Source organism: Pogona vitticeps, chromosome 6 (genome assembly GCF_051106095.1).
Source record: "Pogona vitticeps strain Pit_001003342236 chromosome 6, PviZW2.1, whole genome shotgun sequence".
NCBI classification, from domain to species: domain Eukaryota; kingdom Metazoa; phylum Chordata; class Lepidosauria; order Squamata; family Agamidae; genus Pogona; species Pogona vitticeps.
Window position 1 is genome coordinate 3,813,760 of NC_135788.1, and position 15,986 is coordinate 3,829,745.

Consider the following 15,986-nt stretch of genomic DNA (forward strand, 5'->3'; position numbering starts at 1 on the left):
GTCAGGGGAAGTGAAATTATTATTTTTTACATTGCCCCTCTCTCCCTCTGCCAGTGCCATTCCATTTCCTCCTTTCCCCCTTCCCTATTTCCCTTTCCTCCTTTGCCCCCCACTTCCTCCCAAGTACTGAAACAGAATTAAATTCGATGATACGATGGACATGCAATTGAACTGAGAAGAAAATCTTAAAAAGCAGTTCAAATAATAGTCGTCATCTACCTTGAAAACCATGAGAAGCAGGACATCTGCTGGAATCTCCTAAGCGGAGGCTCCTAATTGTCAAACACCTGCTTAAATAAATGGGCTTTGGCTTGCTGTGAGAAGGAGGAGGAGGGAGCGGGCAAACCTGGCCTTTCTTGGTAAGGAGTTACAAAGGTTGGGGTTGGCCAACAAGAAGGCTCTTGCTTGGGTTCCCACCCAACAGGTCTACAAAGGTGGTGGAACCCCATGAGAAGCGTCTCCACTCCTGTAGGTTCGGCTGGCAGAGCACAGTAATTGGGTCCCTCTCAGGTCTGTCTGTCTGTCTGTCTTTCTTCCTGCTCCTGGTGGGATCCCACTTGCAATGGTATTTTCTTGTCCTCGTCTAGGAGGCGACCCACAGCGTCCGAATGCCTTCAGTCTCCGTGGCTGCAGGAGACCGGCCTCGACGAGAGCCAGCAGGCCACCGTAACTTTCTCCACCACCAAGCTGAGGAATTTCTTAGCTGAGCGGGAAAGGAAAAGAGCCCTTCTCTCTTCGAAGTACGGGGTGATGGCTGTCTGACGAAAACACCTCTCGTGTATTCCCTTTCATCTCGACTTCTCAGTTGACCTCTGAGAATAACGACACAGAATGATTGGTGCCCATTTTACTGTCATTTTTGGCTTCTGGTTGAAAAAAACAACGAGCCAGCCACCTTTTTAGCTGAAACACAAGATGCCATGATTCCAAGGGCTGTAACTAGTTTGGATATATATTGGATGCCACTGAATCCTAAACACGGAGGTTGCAAATGAAAACATAGTGCTTAAGGACTCATCGTTCTAAGCTGAGCAATGTTAACGTGTAACCATGGTTGGAACGTGACCTCCCCTGAGCATGGAAAAGGCCAAAGGGCTTTTCTAGATAAAGAAACAATGGTGTCATCATAATAGCATTTCCTTATTAGATGCAATTTACAGTAATTTCCAAGCAGAAGCCAGATGGGAGAACACCATTCCTTCTGGAATAGTCACCTTTATAAGTGCCATTAAAGCCTGCGGTTTTCAGCAAGCAAGGCTGGTCATCTTTGCGGCTTAATATGGCCGTTACGACCTTACTTCAATAATTCAAAAGTGATGTTTTTAAAAGGGAACCTCGTACCAATTGCTCATGTCTGCTCAGCCCCAGGATTCCTGTGGGAGTTGCTAGTGTCCAGGTGCAAACTTAATACAGGAAGCGGGATATGTTGGCTGCAATTCCATAAGAATCACGTCAGCCGAATTCACAGGCTACCCTACCAACACCATAACTGGAACACAGTGACTCTCTGCCATGTATGCAAGACAATGCAGATGTTTTTACGAAGGGCACCTGCTGTCTATCTCTGGGCATGGCGTTCATCTCATGGGTGAGGAAGGACACTGGTTACCCATCTCATCCACAGACATACACCAGCGTCCTACTAAGAGCTGTCTGTTGCATGTTGTCCCCTTTGCCCGAAAGCCAGAAACATACCCTCAGTGCATAATTTCCACAAAGAACAAGATTTATCCTCACAGGAGAATCTTTCATAGTCTTATCTGAGATTGTATTTGGGTTGCCCCCCCCTTGCTTTGGCTTTGACAATCAAGATGGAATGCATACCCTTTCATAACTAAAGGTACCTCTGCTACAAAGATGATATGACATCATCATCTCTATAGTAGAAATGACTCCTCTTTTTTGCCATAATGTAATCTCCCCCTGCGCTTATAATATTCCTTGTTTTGCTCTGATTTATTTTGGCCTCGGTGATTCTGGAACAGGCAAGCGTTCATAACGGCAGTTTTCGATGGGCAATTGGCACGTCGTTATGGTGTTGGCATGCTAAACATGCCAGTGGAAGAGAGAGCTTGAATCGGGGGCCAGCTTTTTTGCCCTCCGCGATTCAAGAGGGTATGCGAGGTATTCGTTTATATGATTTTCAACGCTGTTTTGGAGAGTATATTCCTCTGGCATTTGGGAATAGCAGTAATAACCAGGCATTAACTTTGCAGAACGAATCCCCCTCATAGTTAAACATTGCTTTCAAGCACGGCATGCATACGTGTCATGTATTTCAACTTCTACACGTGAAGTATTTTAACTTCTGCCCTATTCCTAAGATCTGTTCACTGGACAAAGCAGAAACGGGACATGACTTTGCCCACTGAGTTGTGCTAATGGGGAAGAGGAAATAATTCCCTTAAATATGATGGCAATGGCAAGTCCATGAAATCGTGGTAGAGTCATAGTTCTAGATGAGGGGAAACGAGGGTGTTGCTTACAAATGTCTCCTCGGCTGTAAAATCCAGCACTGCTTCGGATGCCTCGGGAGGAAAAGAGACTGACACAATCAAGCTGTGCGTTTTGGGCAACGTCCAAAGTCTTTATCATGTGGACACACAAAGAAATCCAGCCTCTTTACCAGCGATTTCCTCATAACATTTACACAGGCAAGGTTCATGGGGGAAGGAAGCCTCTTTCGTAAGCCCTTCGTTATTACTTTTTCTAAATGGTGCCGGAAGAGAGGGCGGGGGGAAAATAGGCATTGAGCTGTTGTTTTTAGGTCGACAAAATGATCCAGACTCACCGCATTGTTTATTTTGTATATGATGTGAATGAAGTGATTAAGTTCCTCTCCTGTGTGCATGCATTTTAGCCACCATGAAAAAGATATTTATGAACACCCTGCTGTAATAAATTATTTTAATAAAGATTTTATGCCACAGGCGTCACTTCTGACTGTGTTATTGGTCAGTCGGCTGGTTTGTTTTCTTTCCCATGGCATCCTCTGGCTCATTTTTTTAAAATAACATTAATTTTTGACAGAGGAATCGGTGGGCAACAATGGCTCAATGCCAGCTTGTACGTTGCCTGGACGCTGTAAGAGGTTCTCTTTCATCTTCTTTTAATAAGTGAAGGCATCAAACGCAGAAAACCACAGAGAAGAGCCGCTAAGAGACGACCGCTCACACCGCCGATGGTCTTAGCCATTTATTTTTATTAGCACGATTGCACGGGGAAAGGGGGGATTTCCTTGAGCCGTCTTTTGACCCCCGTCCTTACTAAAGATGGGCATGAACTGGAAAATCGGTGGTTTATGATGGTTCGTGGTTTATGGGTGGAAAAAGGAAACAGTTTGAAGGGGTTGGGTGGGGTTTCCCCCTGGTTCGTGCCAGGGAGACACCACCGACTCCTTCGGTCTGCCACAGGCTGCTGGTCCCGTCTTCAGAGGCAGCAGCCAGCTCCATTGCATGCACCCATCTGTCCGGTGGGCAGTGGGCACATGCTCAGAAATAGTGTCCTGGCTTCCCAGACCTGGCTGAGCATGTGCCCACTGCCAAGCTGATAGGTGGGCACATGCGCAGAGGCAGCGCCTAGCTCCTAGCAGCGAAGGCAGGTCCACTGCCTCTGAAGATGGCATCAGTAGAGGTGGCCGGAAAAGATAGGAGGAGGGAATGGAAGCAGAGGGAAGGGGGCGAGCGAATAAGCCCTTTGCAGAAGCGAATGAAACACAAAGGGGGGGGGGGAAGGTTTGGCCTTTCGTTTCGCTTTGCAAAACGGGACCCCCAAACTGAGTCGGGAAATGAACCACAAACCAGCCCGGTTTGCCAAGGTTTTGGGTTCGTGGTTCGTTTCCTGCCCGCCTCTCCTCCTTACACGTCAAATATCTCCAGCGGGCGACGACACGGACACCTGAAAAGCAAAGCTCACACGTCTTCAGCAAAATATTAAGGTGCTGCCGAGGTCCAAAAACTCAACCTCACCTATCCAAATTCTGACCGGGTTCCAAAGTGAATTTGGAAATCATGCCTTGTTAAGTGGTTTGGCCGGAAGTCGCTTCTTTGGCCGAAATAAACCACTCTTGGAAGGCAAGACTGCCTGTAAATGGAGACTCGAATAAAAGTGAGATCAACCAGCTTAAGACAAAGAAGTCAGTGAAATGCCATTTATTTTGACTGGAGCTCTCGTGTCAGACAGGGATATGCTAAGCTGGTATCCCTACCTTTCTTGGTATCACACGTGAAGAAGGGAGTCTGTTGATGCCAACCGAAAATGTTTGTTGATCTCCCGTGAAGGCCTTTAGAAGGCTCACATTGGCCCTGATGGATGCCCTCTTTAATTAGCTAGCCATCTTTGACGAGCTTCAGAAAACAATAGAGCAGACACCTGCATCTCTCATTAGCCTGTAAGTCATTGTTGTTGTTGTTTAGTTGCTTAGTCGTGTCCGACTCTTCGTGACCCCACGGACCAGAGCACGCCAGGCCCTCCCGTCTTGCCTTAGCCTATAAGTCATAGCCAGGCATAATTAAGCAGTTTCGGTGATGAGCTAAGCACCCGTTTACCTCTCCCACTGGAAACAAGATGACAGTAATTAAAATGATTTACAGCAACTGGTATGTATGGCATGCATTTCAAGTACCTCTCAATCGCTCGATCTTGCAAGATAAATACGCCTGTGCTCTTCCACGGAGTCCCTAGGACTTTGGACTGAGAAAAGTGGGGTTTGGCCACTTTAATGAGGTCGGAGCACCCGGCTTCCTACCCCAAATTCGCTAGGGTGTTCCATCCCTAGAGGTCAAAAGGAGGAAATGTGTTGTAAAGCCAGGGTAGGAAAATGTTAACTATTCTCTCCCTCCCACCCTCCCTCTCTCTCCTTTGCTCACCGCTATCGGAAAACCTGGCCCCCTGGTTTTGTTGGGGGCAAAGGTAAGATCCATGCCTCCAATGTTTAACAGGTGACTGAAGGAAGATACAAGTCAAAGAAAGAAAAGTCATGGCAGAATCCTCATGCCATAGCCATGGTCAACTCAGACATTGGACAAAACAACCATCAATGCATTGGCAACAGATCATCGGATCTTAGGGTGCCAGTTATAATGCTCCTTAGCAGACCTCCTTATGCACAGAGCCATGCACATGGTAGTTTTAGAAGCCCGTTCCCCCACCAAAAACTCCAGGACTGGCAGGTTCCTTCCTCCGCCCCCCTCAATAACGGGGCCGATACCTAAACTGGATGTCATGGGAGGGCTGCATCACCCCAAACCCGTACCGGCTTTTGATGATCGGGGGCACTTTCTCTTCCGGGTTCACCAGCTCCAGGTCAAAATGGGTGAGCACCAGGAAGGCAAACAGTTTAATCTCATTGACCGCAAAGAACCGTCCGGGGCATATGGACGTCCCCGCCCCCCAAGGCATAGTGGAGTATTTCACCTTCTCCCCGTTCTTAAAGAATTCTTTTTTCGTGCCGTTGAGTCCAAGGAAGCGATCGTATTTGAACACGTGGGGCTCAGGGTGGATTTCGGGGTCCATGTGGGCTGACGAAAAGGGGAAAAGCCCCACTTTGTCCCCCTTGCGCAGCCGGTAGACCTTCCCGTTGTTCATCTTGATGTCCATGTCCTCCAACACCATCCGGATCAGCATGGGGGCGCTCGCCATCCTCAGGACCTCCTTCACCGCGCTATCCAAGACGGGGGTCTTGGTGAGCATTTCTCTCGTGATGTTGATCCCCTCTCCTCCCGGCTTCACCTCCTGGCCAGACTCCCTCACCACGTCCTCCACTTCTTTCCTCACCTCTGCCATGGCTTTGGGATTGGCCATGAGGTGCGCCAGGAGCCAGAAAGAGGCCGGACCGGTATTCCCTTGAGCGGCCCAAAGGAGCAAAAACATAAACCGGTCCCGCATGGGCTCTGGCATCCCGGCTTCGGCCAGTTGCCGCTGCTGGTCGTTGATCCACCCGCTGATGTTATCTTTCCTGTACACCTCTGCCACAGACAGGATTCTCCAGAAGAACTGCAAGAGGTTCTCCACCTCTTGCTTTTCTCCGTAGGACAGCAGGGAATAGGATAACCGCGGGAAGAGCTTATCATATTTGCGAAACTTGGAGAAGACCTCTTCGGTATGCCTGAGGTCACGCTCCCTGGCGTTTTCTTTCTCCTTTTCGCTTCGTCCGGGTTCGTAGCCGTACAAAGCAAAGTACCCTGCTCTGAAGACCATGTTGTAGCAGTAGTGGAACAAGCCGTCTTCTTTCCAGCCCTTTTCCTCCCGACTGTGGAACATCACCCTCTGCAGACCGTCCATCATGGCCTGGGTCATGACCTCCAGCCCGTTCCCTTTCAGATGCTTGACGCTGGCCGTTTCTATGACGCTGTGGGTCATTTCCGAAGGCTGGAACTGGAACACTTGCCTCACCAGCTCGGAGGCAAAGGAAATAAAATCCAGCTTGTTCCGGGGGGCCTTGACGATGGGCCCGAAAGACAGCGGGTCGGTTATGAACGTGAAGTAGTGCCCTGCGATCAACGTGGTGAAGATGTCCCCGTGCTTCTTCTGCATCTTGAGCAAGAAGTCGGCCGTGTCTTTCCGGAACGTCCACCCGTATCCCAGCCAGGGAATCATCCCTTTATCCAAGGGGGGCTCATGGGGGCGTCGTCTCCGAAAGGCCCCCAGCAGGTAAAGCCCTCCCAGGATCAACGCCAGGAGGGTGCAAAGCACGGCCACCCAGAACTCCATGCCTCCGAGACTCCTCTGGCGGAGCCGCTTCGCAAAACAGCTTATAAAGTAGAGTGCTACTAGGAGCCTGGAGGAATGAAGGTGGAGCCTGTGCATGGAGCATTGCTGGGGTTAACCCCTGCTGCGCACATTCATATCCAGCCCAGATCTTCCCCGTGTGCCATGTAGGAAAGAAAGCCCTTATTCCACAGTACAGTCAGGAGGAATAAAGACAAGGAAGATGACGGGGAAATCAAGTCTCTCTCTCTTTCTCTCTCTCTCTCTCTCTGTGCAGATAGATAGATAAAACTTTATTACGGTCAAAGACCAGCTCTGTGTACATTTTTTCTGTAACGGTTTGAACAACAGAAACGGAAAGAACACAACTCCTAAGTCATAGAAAAGTTTCAGAGCCTCGATAAGATTCTGTATTACAGATCTAAGAAACAGGATATTGCTGAGATACGTGGATTTCTGGAACAGCTCGGGGCGGGAAAATCAACCCGTAGGCAAGAGACCAGAAGGGTAGAGACGTAGTTTGTTGGACTGCGATCAAGGGTGACTGAAAGAAAGAAGATGGAATGGGGGGGGGAGGAATTGTAGAATCCTGGAGTTGGAAGGGGCCTCTAAGGCCCTTGAGTCCAATCTTCTGCTGAAGGCGAGGAATCGCAAATCGAAGCAGATCGGACATGACTGACGTGTCCAATCTGCTTTACGCTTTTGCTTTGTGGTGTTTTTGCTTTGTTCTTGCTTTGTGTTTAGACAGTTTCATGCCTACGTTCATGCTCTCGTGTCTTGCTCTCCATCGCATAGCAACGTCTTGGCAATAACGTGAACCGGGGAACGCCTCTGCTATGGCTCTACCTACATTCCCAAAACGGCCACTGCCAATGACAGAATCGGCCTTAGGGAGGTTAGATGTATAACATCGCAGCTTGAAAGTAACAGACAGTAGGTAATACAGTTACATGACTTGAGTTACTTTTTTGAGACTAAGACCATGTTACATTTCCAAAGTAACAGGAATTAGCACGGAGTCCCTACACTATTGGAACAAATAACATTTTCCAGTTACTTTTCAAAGTTACATTTTTTCTGGAGGCATTTCTACAAATTTTTTGGAAAGTTTATGCTGTGCCTCGGTCAGTCCTAAGATGCTGTTCCCTGCAGTGCATTTGTGAAAGTGCTTTGAGTTCCCCTTCAGTCCCTAATAATAACGTAGACTCCGCTGCATCTGGATGATGTTCTCCTTGTTTTGCTTTGAAGTGCTTCTTTTTAAAAGCCTTCCTGGACCTCTGATTTTTAAAAAACTGCAAACATCCTCTGGACCCAAATATGAAAATGAAACTGACAGGATCACAACCTGAGCACTTAAACTGCTGTCTGGTCCATTATGTGGACTGACTGGTACTCCCTCATGGCTTGCCAACGGACAACGAATTTCCTACCACCAGCCTGTCCTCAGCGTGTTTCTACCCACACCTTTCTGGGACCCTCAGAGGGGCTCCTTTTTTAAAGGAGTGGATAGGATCATTCTGCTTTGGTTCATTTCCAGCACATATCATTGCTGGAATCAAGCCAAAGGAGGTTCCATTTTCCAGCTGGTTTCAATTTCCTCATATCATTAGTGACTAAACAGCTTAATCGCTTAATGGTATGGGGAATTTGGAATTTACAACCTTCCTTTGTGGAGCAGAGGCAGGAAGCCATTTTTTTTAAAAAAAAAAGGAAATTAGGGCAGTGCTGATGAGCTGTACCTCTTTTTTTAAAAAACTGAAAATGTCCTCCCAGAAATGGAAGGAGGCAGAAGGGGAGGAAAGGGAGGGACTTCCCTCCTTTTCTTTACAGCTCTTATCTATCTATCTATCTATCTATCTATCTATCTATCTATCTATCTATCTATCTATCTATCTATCTATCTATCTATCTATCTATCTATCTATCTATCTATCTATCTATCTATCTATCTATCTGTCTGTCTGTCTGTCTGTCTGTCTGTCTGTCTGTCTGTCTGTCTGTCTGTCTGTCTGTCTGTTCTTCCCTCCCCCCCCCCCCTTTCTCTTTCTTTCTCTCTATCTGTGTTGTCTGAATTGGGGAAAACCTAATGTTCCATGTTTTCCTCCTTAAAGTTTTAACAATTCTGAGGCCTCACTAAGTGATGTTAAGATCCTGTATCTGGAAAGAGTGCTCCCTCAAGTGGCCAAAAATGTGTAATTATTGAAACACATTAAAATTACCCCAAGTCAAGGTCCTCCCTCTGCCTCTGGAAAGTAAACACCAACTTCCTTTTGCTTTTCTCGTTCTGGAAATGCAAATGTAAAAGCAGATAATTGTTGGGCTGAAAGCAATGCAAAGGGAGGGAACCTGTACTTTGATCTTGAGTACTGTATATAACTGGTGTGAATAATCATCCTGGATTTCTATATGCAGGGGTGTGTGTTGTGCATGTCAGTTTCAGAGCCTGACCTGACACTCCGGGACTGTGAAACTTGTCTTCGGCCACACTGGTTGACTCTTCTGCCACAAGGCACAACGGGAACTGAACGTCTGGCCTCTGGCTCCCTAGCCGGGTCCCCAACTCACTGAGCTGTGCTCACATAACCGCTTTTCTGCACACAGAGGAAAAAAATTATACAGGTCGCGTACCTCTTTCTCTGTGGTGGGCAGGTGGGTGGTGTGAAAAAAAGCCAGTGAGGAAAGGGTTAAGCAGTATGAGCCAGACCCAAACTAATAAAAATTAATACTTAAAACAACAACAACAACAACAACAACAACAACAACAACAACAACAACAACAACAACAACAACAACAACAACAACAACAACAACAAGCAGGAGCTTCGTTCTTGAACTCTTTATAAGGTAGCAAAGCATTAAAAAGACTGGGAAGCTGTACATAGTGTACATTTAAAAGTTACATGAAAGATGCGATTTCAGAAGGTGCGGTGGGTATAATAAGCCAAATTTCCTGAATAAATTCCTTCTTTCAGGTATTTATTAAACCAGAGGTCCCCAACCCCTGGTCCGCGGCCCGATGCTGGTCTGTGGCCTGAGCCGGACTGGGCCGCGGAGACAGACCTCCTCTCCATCCCTGCACACACTCTCCACCTGCATAGCCCGTTTGCACCTGCGTGCAAGCGCCCCCATAGGAGTGCCCCCCTCCTTTGCATGTACACATAAGCACATGCATGCATGCACTCCTTTGTGCATGCACGTGCATGCAGGGGGTGCCCCGCCTTCCCCAGCCGGTCTACAGCGCTAAAAAGGTTGGGGACCGCTGTATTAAATGACTGGAATGACCTTTCTTTCAAATCCATAGAGGTATGAGTTCAATACATTGAACTTTTCCAGCCCAGTCACACCGAGAGCACTATCTTTTTCTGATATTCACATTTTTAAGAAGGAACACTGTGCTGATAGCCAAAACTTAACAGCATCAGCCCTCTTTACTCAGCTGTAAATAATATCCAGACTAGTGGTTCCCTCCAAAGTGGTTCCAAATCCATTAGGACCCCCCATATCCAGAGGGGTTTGGTACCAAGCCCTCACCCCTGCAGATACTGAAAAGCATGGATGATAGTGAACGCTATATATGTAGCATGATAAAAGAAAAAAACAGAGAAATTGTTTTCACATGCATTACCAGAACTGGCCACTAGAGGGACCATGCTATGCATTCTTCACTAACAAGTAGAGTATTCATAGCATGGTCTCTGGCTCCCTCTAGTGGTCAGTTCTGGGAATAGATGTGAAAATAGTTTTTTTTCTGGATATCTTTCTTTTAATATTTTTAACATTTTCAGACCGTAAATAAGTGAAACCACAAATACTGTTCCTGTGAATACGGGTGTCCTACTGTAAATACAGCCATTTGCCTTAAATTTGACAGTGAGTGACCTGTTTGTCATTTCACCAATCAATCAATACTCTTGTGTAGAGATAAAAGGCAGAGTATATCTCTACTTTCAGTAATGCTCTCGACAATTGTTTCCAGTGATCAGGATCTGGACCCAACAGACACACTAATTTCACCTAGTCAAACTAGAAACTATTTCTTCACACTATGAAGTAATCTTGCGGTACCTCAGACTAATACAGTACATGTATTATGACATAGCAGTTTCTGTGATATTCTAAATCTTTTTTCAATGTCGTAAGGATCTGCCGGAGTGAGCTGTTGTCCTCGAAAGCCTATGTTGTAATAAATATGTCAGATTTTAATGTGTCACAAGGCTACCGGTTACGTACGGAATAACAGAAACGATGTCTGTTTAAAAGAATCATCAAAAGACATCTAGAGTCTAGACGTCCTTCAACGATTCTTTTAAACAGACGTCGTTTCTGTTATTAGGGGAGCAACGTGTTTATCTGCCTTTTGGTCTAGACTCTAGACCAAAAGGCAGGCTCTAGACCAAAAGGCAGATAAACATGTTGCTCCCTTAGTTTTCTATGTATATATGTAAATTGGCTAAGTTGTTGGTTTTACTCTCTTGGTGTCATAGTGCCATAAGGATCTCTGATAAACAATATCTCCTAACTCTGCTGAGGTTATGAGAACCCACGTTATCATCAAAATTCTCAACAGTTTTCCATACAGCACAATTCACCCTTCTCTGACAACTGACTAGAGATAGGCAGGAACCACCACTTTGCCAGTTCATTTTTCAGTCAAATAGGTGTTTGGTGCTTACCAGCTCTGCCTTCTTTGGTGGCTGCCTACTCAGGAGAAGCGCCCCCGTCTTCCTCACCCCACCTCCTCCAGGAGCTGCCTCTGAGTGGGTGCCCACCAGAGAGGGCAGGGCTGGGGAGCAGGAGATCACGCCTATCTCTACACCTGACACCTCGACCAAGGGGAAACCATCCTGGGTTTGCATATTCTGTCCTGAAATTGGCTTCTTGTCCAGAGTTCTTGTTGTTGGTGGGTGCCACCATGTTGCCTCTTGACTCATGGTACCCCTACGAACGAGTGCCTTCCGAACCGTCCCAGGCTCGGCTCTTATAAACTCAAGACTGTGGCTTTAAGGATCCAACCCATTTCGTGACAGGTTATACAACCAGTTAATCAAATGTTTCTCCCATCCATAAATTTCACACATTGAAAGGCTTCATTGTAATCTATAAATCATTTCCTTCATCTTCTTTGGTATGCACCAACACCCAACATATTTTTGCAATATGATCTCTATGGCCTCTTTTTTTTCCCCCTCCCCGAATTCAGCTTAAACAGATTCTTCATCACAGGATCCTTTGTCCTGATTATGGAAATACCTCTCTTTGTATACACAACAGTTCCTAGAAAACTGAGTTTTGGGTACCTTTTGCTTTTGCTTCTCATCTGCTGTCAACAATTTTAAGAGTTCCATCAGCCATCTGCCAAAGCTGTTCCTTTCTTTTGACTATAGGAATAATTGTTCTGCATTCTTTCTTGATAATAGCTCTGTCTCCATTCATAGTTCTTTTGCTTCTCAGTCGATTGAGTAATGCAAATCTGTTGTTTATACCTGTTTGGTTGCCTAAGGCATCGATTTGGCGCAAACAAATTGTTGGCTTTACAGAACCTTGCGAGTCACTCACTTGCTTCATTTGTGACTTGTAGGCCGAATTCTCCAACCACATTTGGTTTTGCTTTATTCGCTACTTTTCTGTTCTAGTCAGCATGTCCTCCTGGAAGTTTTTGACTTCTTTTTATTCAGCATTTGTAGCTGGAGCATAGATATGGATAATCGTTTGGCTGAAAGCTTTTCAACAAATCTGATATTAGAAGTCTGGTTGCTGTGTAAATGACCCAACTGAGGTGCTGATACTTTGGGGATATTCTGAGGCCCCCTGAAAAAGACAATACAGTGGTACCCCGCATAGCGAGGTTAATCCGTTCCGGATTAACCCTCGCTATGCGGAATCGTCGCTAAACGGGTAGGGAAAACATATTGAAATGCATTAAACTTAGTTTAATGCGTTCCAATACCTTGCTTACTTACCCGTTCAGCGAGGATTCCCCTTGCCGGCAGCCATTTTCGCGCCCTCGCTAAGCGAGGGCAGGGCGTGAAAACGGCTGCCGGCAGCCATTTCCAGGCTTCCGGCGGCCATTTTGGAGCCGCCAAACAGCTGTTCGGCGGCTCCAAAATGGCCGCCGCAATACCCGATCTTCGCAATGCGGGTTTTCCCCATTGCGAAGATCGGGTATGTTTCCGTATAGCGATCCCGAAAAAGGGATCGCTATACGGAAACATCGCTATACGGTGCACTCGCTAAGCGAGGCATCACTGTATGGCTGGAGACCCAGTGGGTATTGGCCATTCAGCCAATGCATAGCATCACCCGAAAGTTGACATATCTAATGGAGAAGGTGTTCGGTGCTGATTATTTAGAAGGTTGGTGTTTAAGAACTGTAAATCCTTCGCTCAGGTTTGAGCAACAGAGAGTGCCTTTCCTTGTCCATGCCCAATCTCGCCTCAACCCCTGCTCCTCTAAAATATGGCACAATTTTTTGTCTGGGGGAAATCTCTATAAAAAGCTCTACTTTCTGACATACTGCTTTCCAAGCCATAGTGGGGGTGGGGTGGGGAAAAGTCTGTTATTTCCCTCAAATTTTGGTGACCGCCTCCCACATAAATTCTAGCCCTGATTTCCCTCTTCATGAGATTATTGTTTTGAAGCAGCTCCCGGTGGGAATGAAAGAATTCAATCGGGACAAACACTCCTCTACCCTTGTGAGATACCGTGGCTTCAAAGCCGTGAACTACAGACTTGTGCCGACTTGTTCTTGGTCATCCCAAAGTGCAGAATACACAATAATCGGTTCAAGCTACAGATTTCGGCTAAATATGAGGAAAAACCTCTTACCTGTTAGAGCTGTACGATAATGGAACTCATTCCCTCGGAAGGGGGTGAGCGCTCCAACGCTGGAGGCCTTCAAGAGAAAATTGGACCACCCTCTGTCAGATATGCTTTGACTTGGATTCCCTGCCTGGAGCCAGGGGTTGGACTGGATGGCCTTAGAGGCCCCTTCGGACTCCGTGATACTATGATTCCTTGATCTGCCTTTCCAACAGTCAAGAGCACCTCTGTCTTGTCCTGCTTAAGTTCCATTGTGTTCACTCTTATCTGCTCCATTACTGTTGCCAGACATGGCTTTAAAATCAAACCAGCTTTGAAGATCCAGTTGCAAAGCAGGAATAAAGTTAAGGTTTATACGCATCATGATGACGCTCTACACCCCTGGACAATTTCCTCCAGCGATTCCTGTAGACGTTAAGCCACATAAGGGACAGAACCGACCTCTGAGGGCCCTCTCAGGGCAGCGGCCAAGGTGTCGAACAGGTAGGAACCAAGCCCTTGCAAAATGGTTCTGCCCCATCCCAGAGAAGCAATCCAGAAGGATACGATAGCCAACGATGTTGAAAACTGCTCAGAGGTTTGCCAGACCCCACAGGGACGCCCTCCGTCTGTCACATTCTTGGTGTAGATCATTCGCCAAGGTGCCTCAAGCAGTCTCTGTCCCAGATAAAGGTAAAGGTTCCCCTTGACCTTTAGTCCAGTCGTGTCCAACTCTAGGGCGCGGTGCTCATCCCCGTTTCCAAGCCATAGAGCCAGCATTTGTCCATAGACAGTTTCCGTGGTCACGTGGCCAGCGCGACTAGACACGGAACACCATGACCTTCCCACCAAGGTGGTCCCTATTTATCTACTTTTATTGTTACATCCTTTCGAACTGTCCCAGATCAAATCTGGACCCTTTCCAAAACCCTGATCTGAACGGTAGGAAAAATGCATGGTATTTAGAGCACGGCGGCGTCTCATCAGTGGTCATGGCAGTGCATACTTTACCGTGGGACTCCAGCCAGGAACTTCGACCTAAATGCCATCCCACCATTTGAAAGGATCAGGGAGAACAAGACACGCCTTTGAACACTGAAGGGAGGATAGAGGTGAAAAACCTTCCTGCAAATGATATTAGCTGCAACTACGATTCCCATGTCTCTTCCCCCCCCCCCAAAAAAGCCAGATTTACATATACATCAAATTGAGGAACCACAGAAGATTATTAGATGTAATTCCTGGTTTGGAGGAAAGTTTTCTTATCTCGGTGGCCAAAAATTCAAATATAGAGATCAGGGTGGATGGTTGTAGATAACTTGGCAGGACTTTCGTGATTGTTTTCATTGTATCTCTGATAAGTTCAGTTTGGGTGGAGCTGTCAGCCATGCCATGGACCCAATATTAAGCAGGAGTGCCTACAAGCATACCCATAATCAGCTCAAAACGAGTTTGGGAAATGCTAGAGACCTGCATGGCAGGGTGTGGCTGATAACCGCCTTACCCTACAGATTGGTATCTAGACATTTTTTTTTTCATCACAGGTCCACCAAATGCTTTTCAACCAGGTTCTCCCTTAATTTCTTCCATGCAAACTCTCTTGCTTTCTACATAGGGCACAACTGCCATACCTGTATCGATCGTTCAGCTGCTTCTCCCATTAGGACAGTGGTGGGCCACACATTGTGTGTGTGTGTGTTTCTCCTGGGGGGCTAAGGAGAGCATTGACCTGCTGCAAAACAGCCCACATACACCCCCCATATCAGGCATCCCAGCTGAATCGCTGCTTTTCATTTTGATTTTTCAGTGACCGTGTGCTTTTTAAGTACAATGCATTTCCAACCCTTTAAGGATTTGATGTGTTGATAGTGAAGGCTTTTGAGAGGCAGGTGACCTCACATCTCAAAGCCTTTTTTTAAAAACACACAATTAGGGCATGACATTATTATGTGCAATTGCCTTAACAGGCGTGAAAAATAATGTTTACACGTGGGCAGATTATTGCCGATGCCCCTTGTAAAATGTTCAGCAACCAACGAGTAACTGATTTCCTCTCTCCTGTGGAGCTGCTACAGATGGATCTTGTAAGACCACTCCTTACGCCCTGCTTAAGGAAAGAAGATATGAAAAAGTCTATTCAAAATACAGTGGTGCCTCACTTAACGAGCACACCGTATAACGACGAAATCGCATAGCGATTAGGTTTTTGCGATCGCAATGGCTTTCCCTGTTTCGTACAGCGATGTTTCCTCATAGCGATGGTTAATCCAGAACGGATTAACCTCGCTATGCGAGGCACCACTGTATGAAGGATGGAATAACCCCTGGCCACCATGGACTTCCTGTTAAGCAGTAGAAACCACGTGCCAAGATTTAGCTATGAAGGTGTGTTAGCCATGGTTAGCCAAGCAGCTCCCTCTACCTTTCCCCCAAATACTTGTTCCTTGTTCTTTATCATGTTGTCCTTTCCTAGAAGCACC

The 15,986-nt window shown here is 46.6% G+C and overlaps 2 protein-coding genes across 2 annotated transcripts in view; one reads left to right on the top strand and one right to left on the bottom strand.

Annotated features, from left to right (window-relative positions):
* Window positions 1–2,926, top strand: part of OBSCN (obscurin, cytoskeletal calmodulin and titin-interacting RhoGEF) — a 184,528-nt gene extending 181,602 nt beyond the window's left edge. Inside the window, exon 110 of the mRNA XM_078378257.1 lies at window positions 588–2,926. Coding sequence (XP_078234383.1) covers window positions 588–762 — 175 coding nt within the window. The 3' untranslated portion in view covers window positions 763–2,926. The remainder of the gene's footprint in view (window positions 1–587) is intronic.
* Window positions 2,927–3,182: 256 nt separating this feature from the next.
* On the bottom strand, window positions 3,183–6,863 carry LOC110091574 (5-beta-cholestane-3-alpha,7-alpha-diol 12-alpha-hydroxylase). Its single transcript, XM_020815750.3, has one exon. The coding sequence runs from the start codon at window positions 6,805–6,807 to the stop codon at window positions 5,191–5,193; it is 1,617 nt and encodes a 538-aa protein (XP_020671409.3). The 5' UTR covers window positions 6,808–6,863; the 3' UTR covers window positions 3,183–5,190.
* Window positions 6,864–15,986: the final 9,123 nt, after the last annotated feature.

Excerpts from the sequence above, each read along its gene's own strand:
- LOC110091574 (XM_020815750.3), bottom strand. The coding sequence starts at position 6,807 with ATGCACAGGCTCCACCTTCATTCCTCCAGGCTCCTAGTAGCACTCTAC.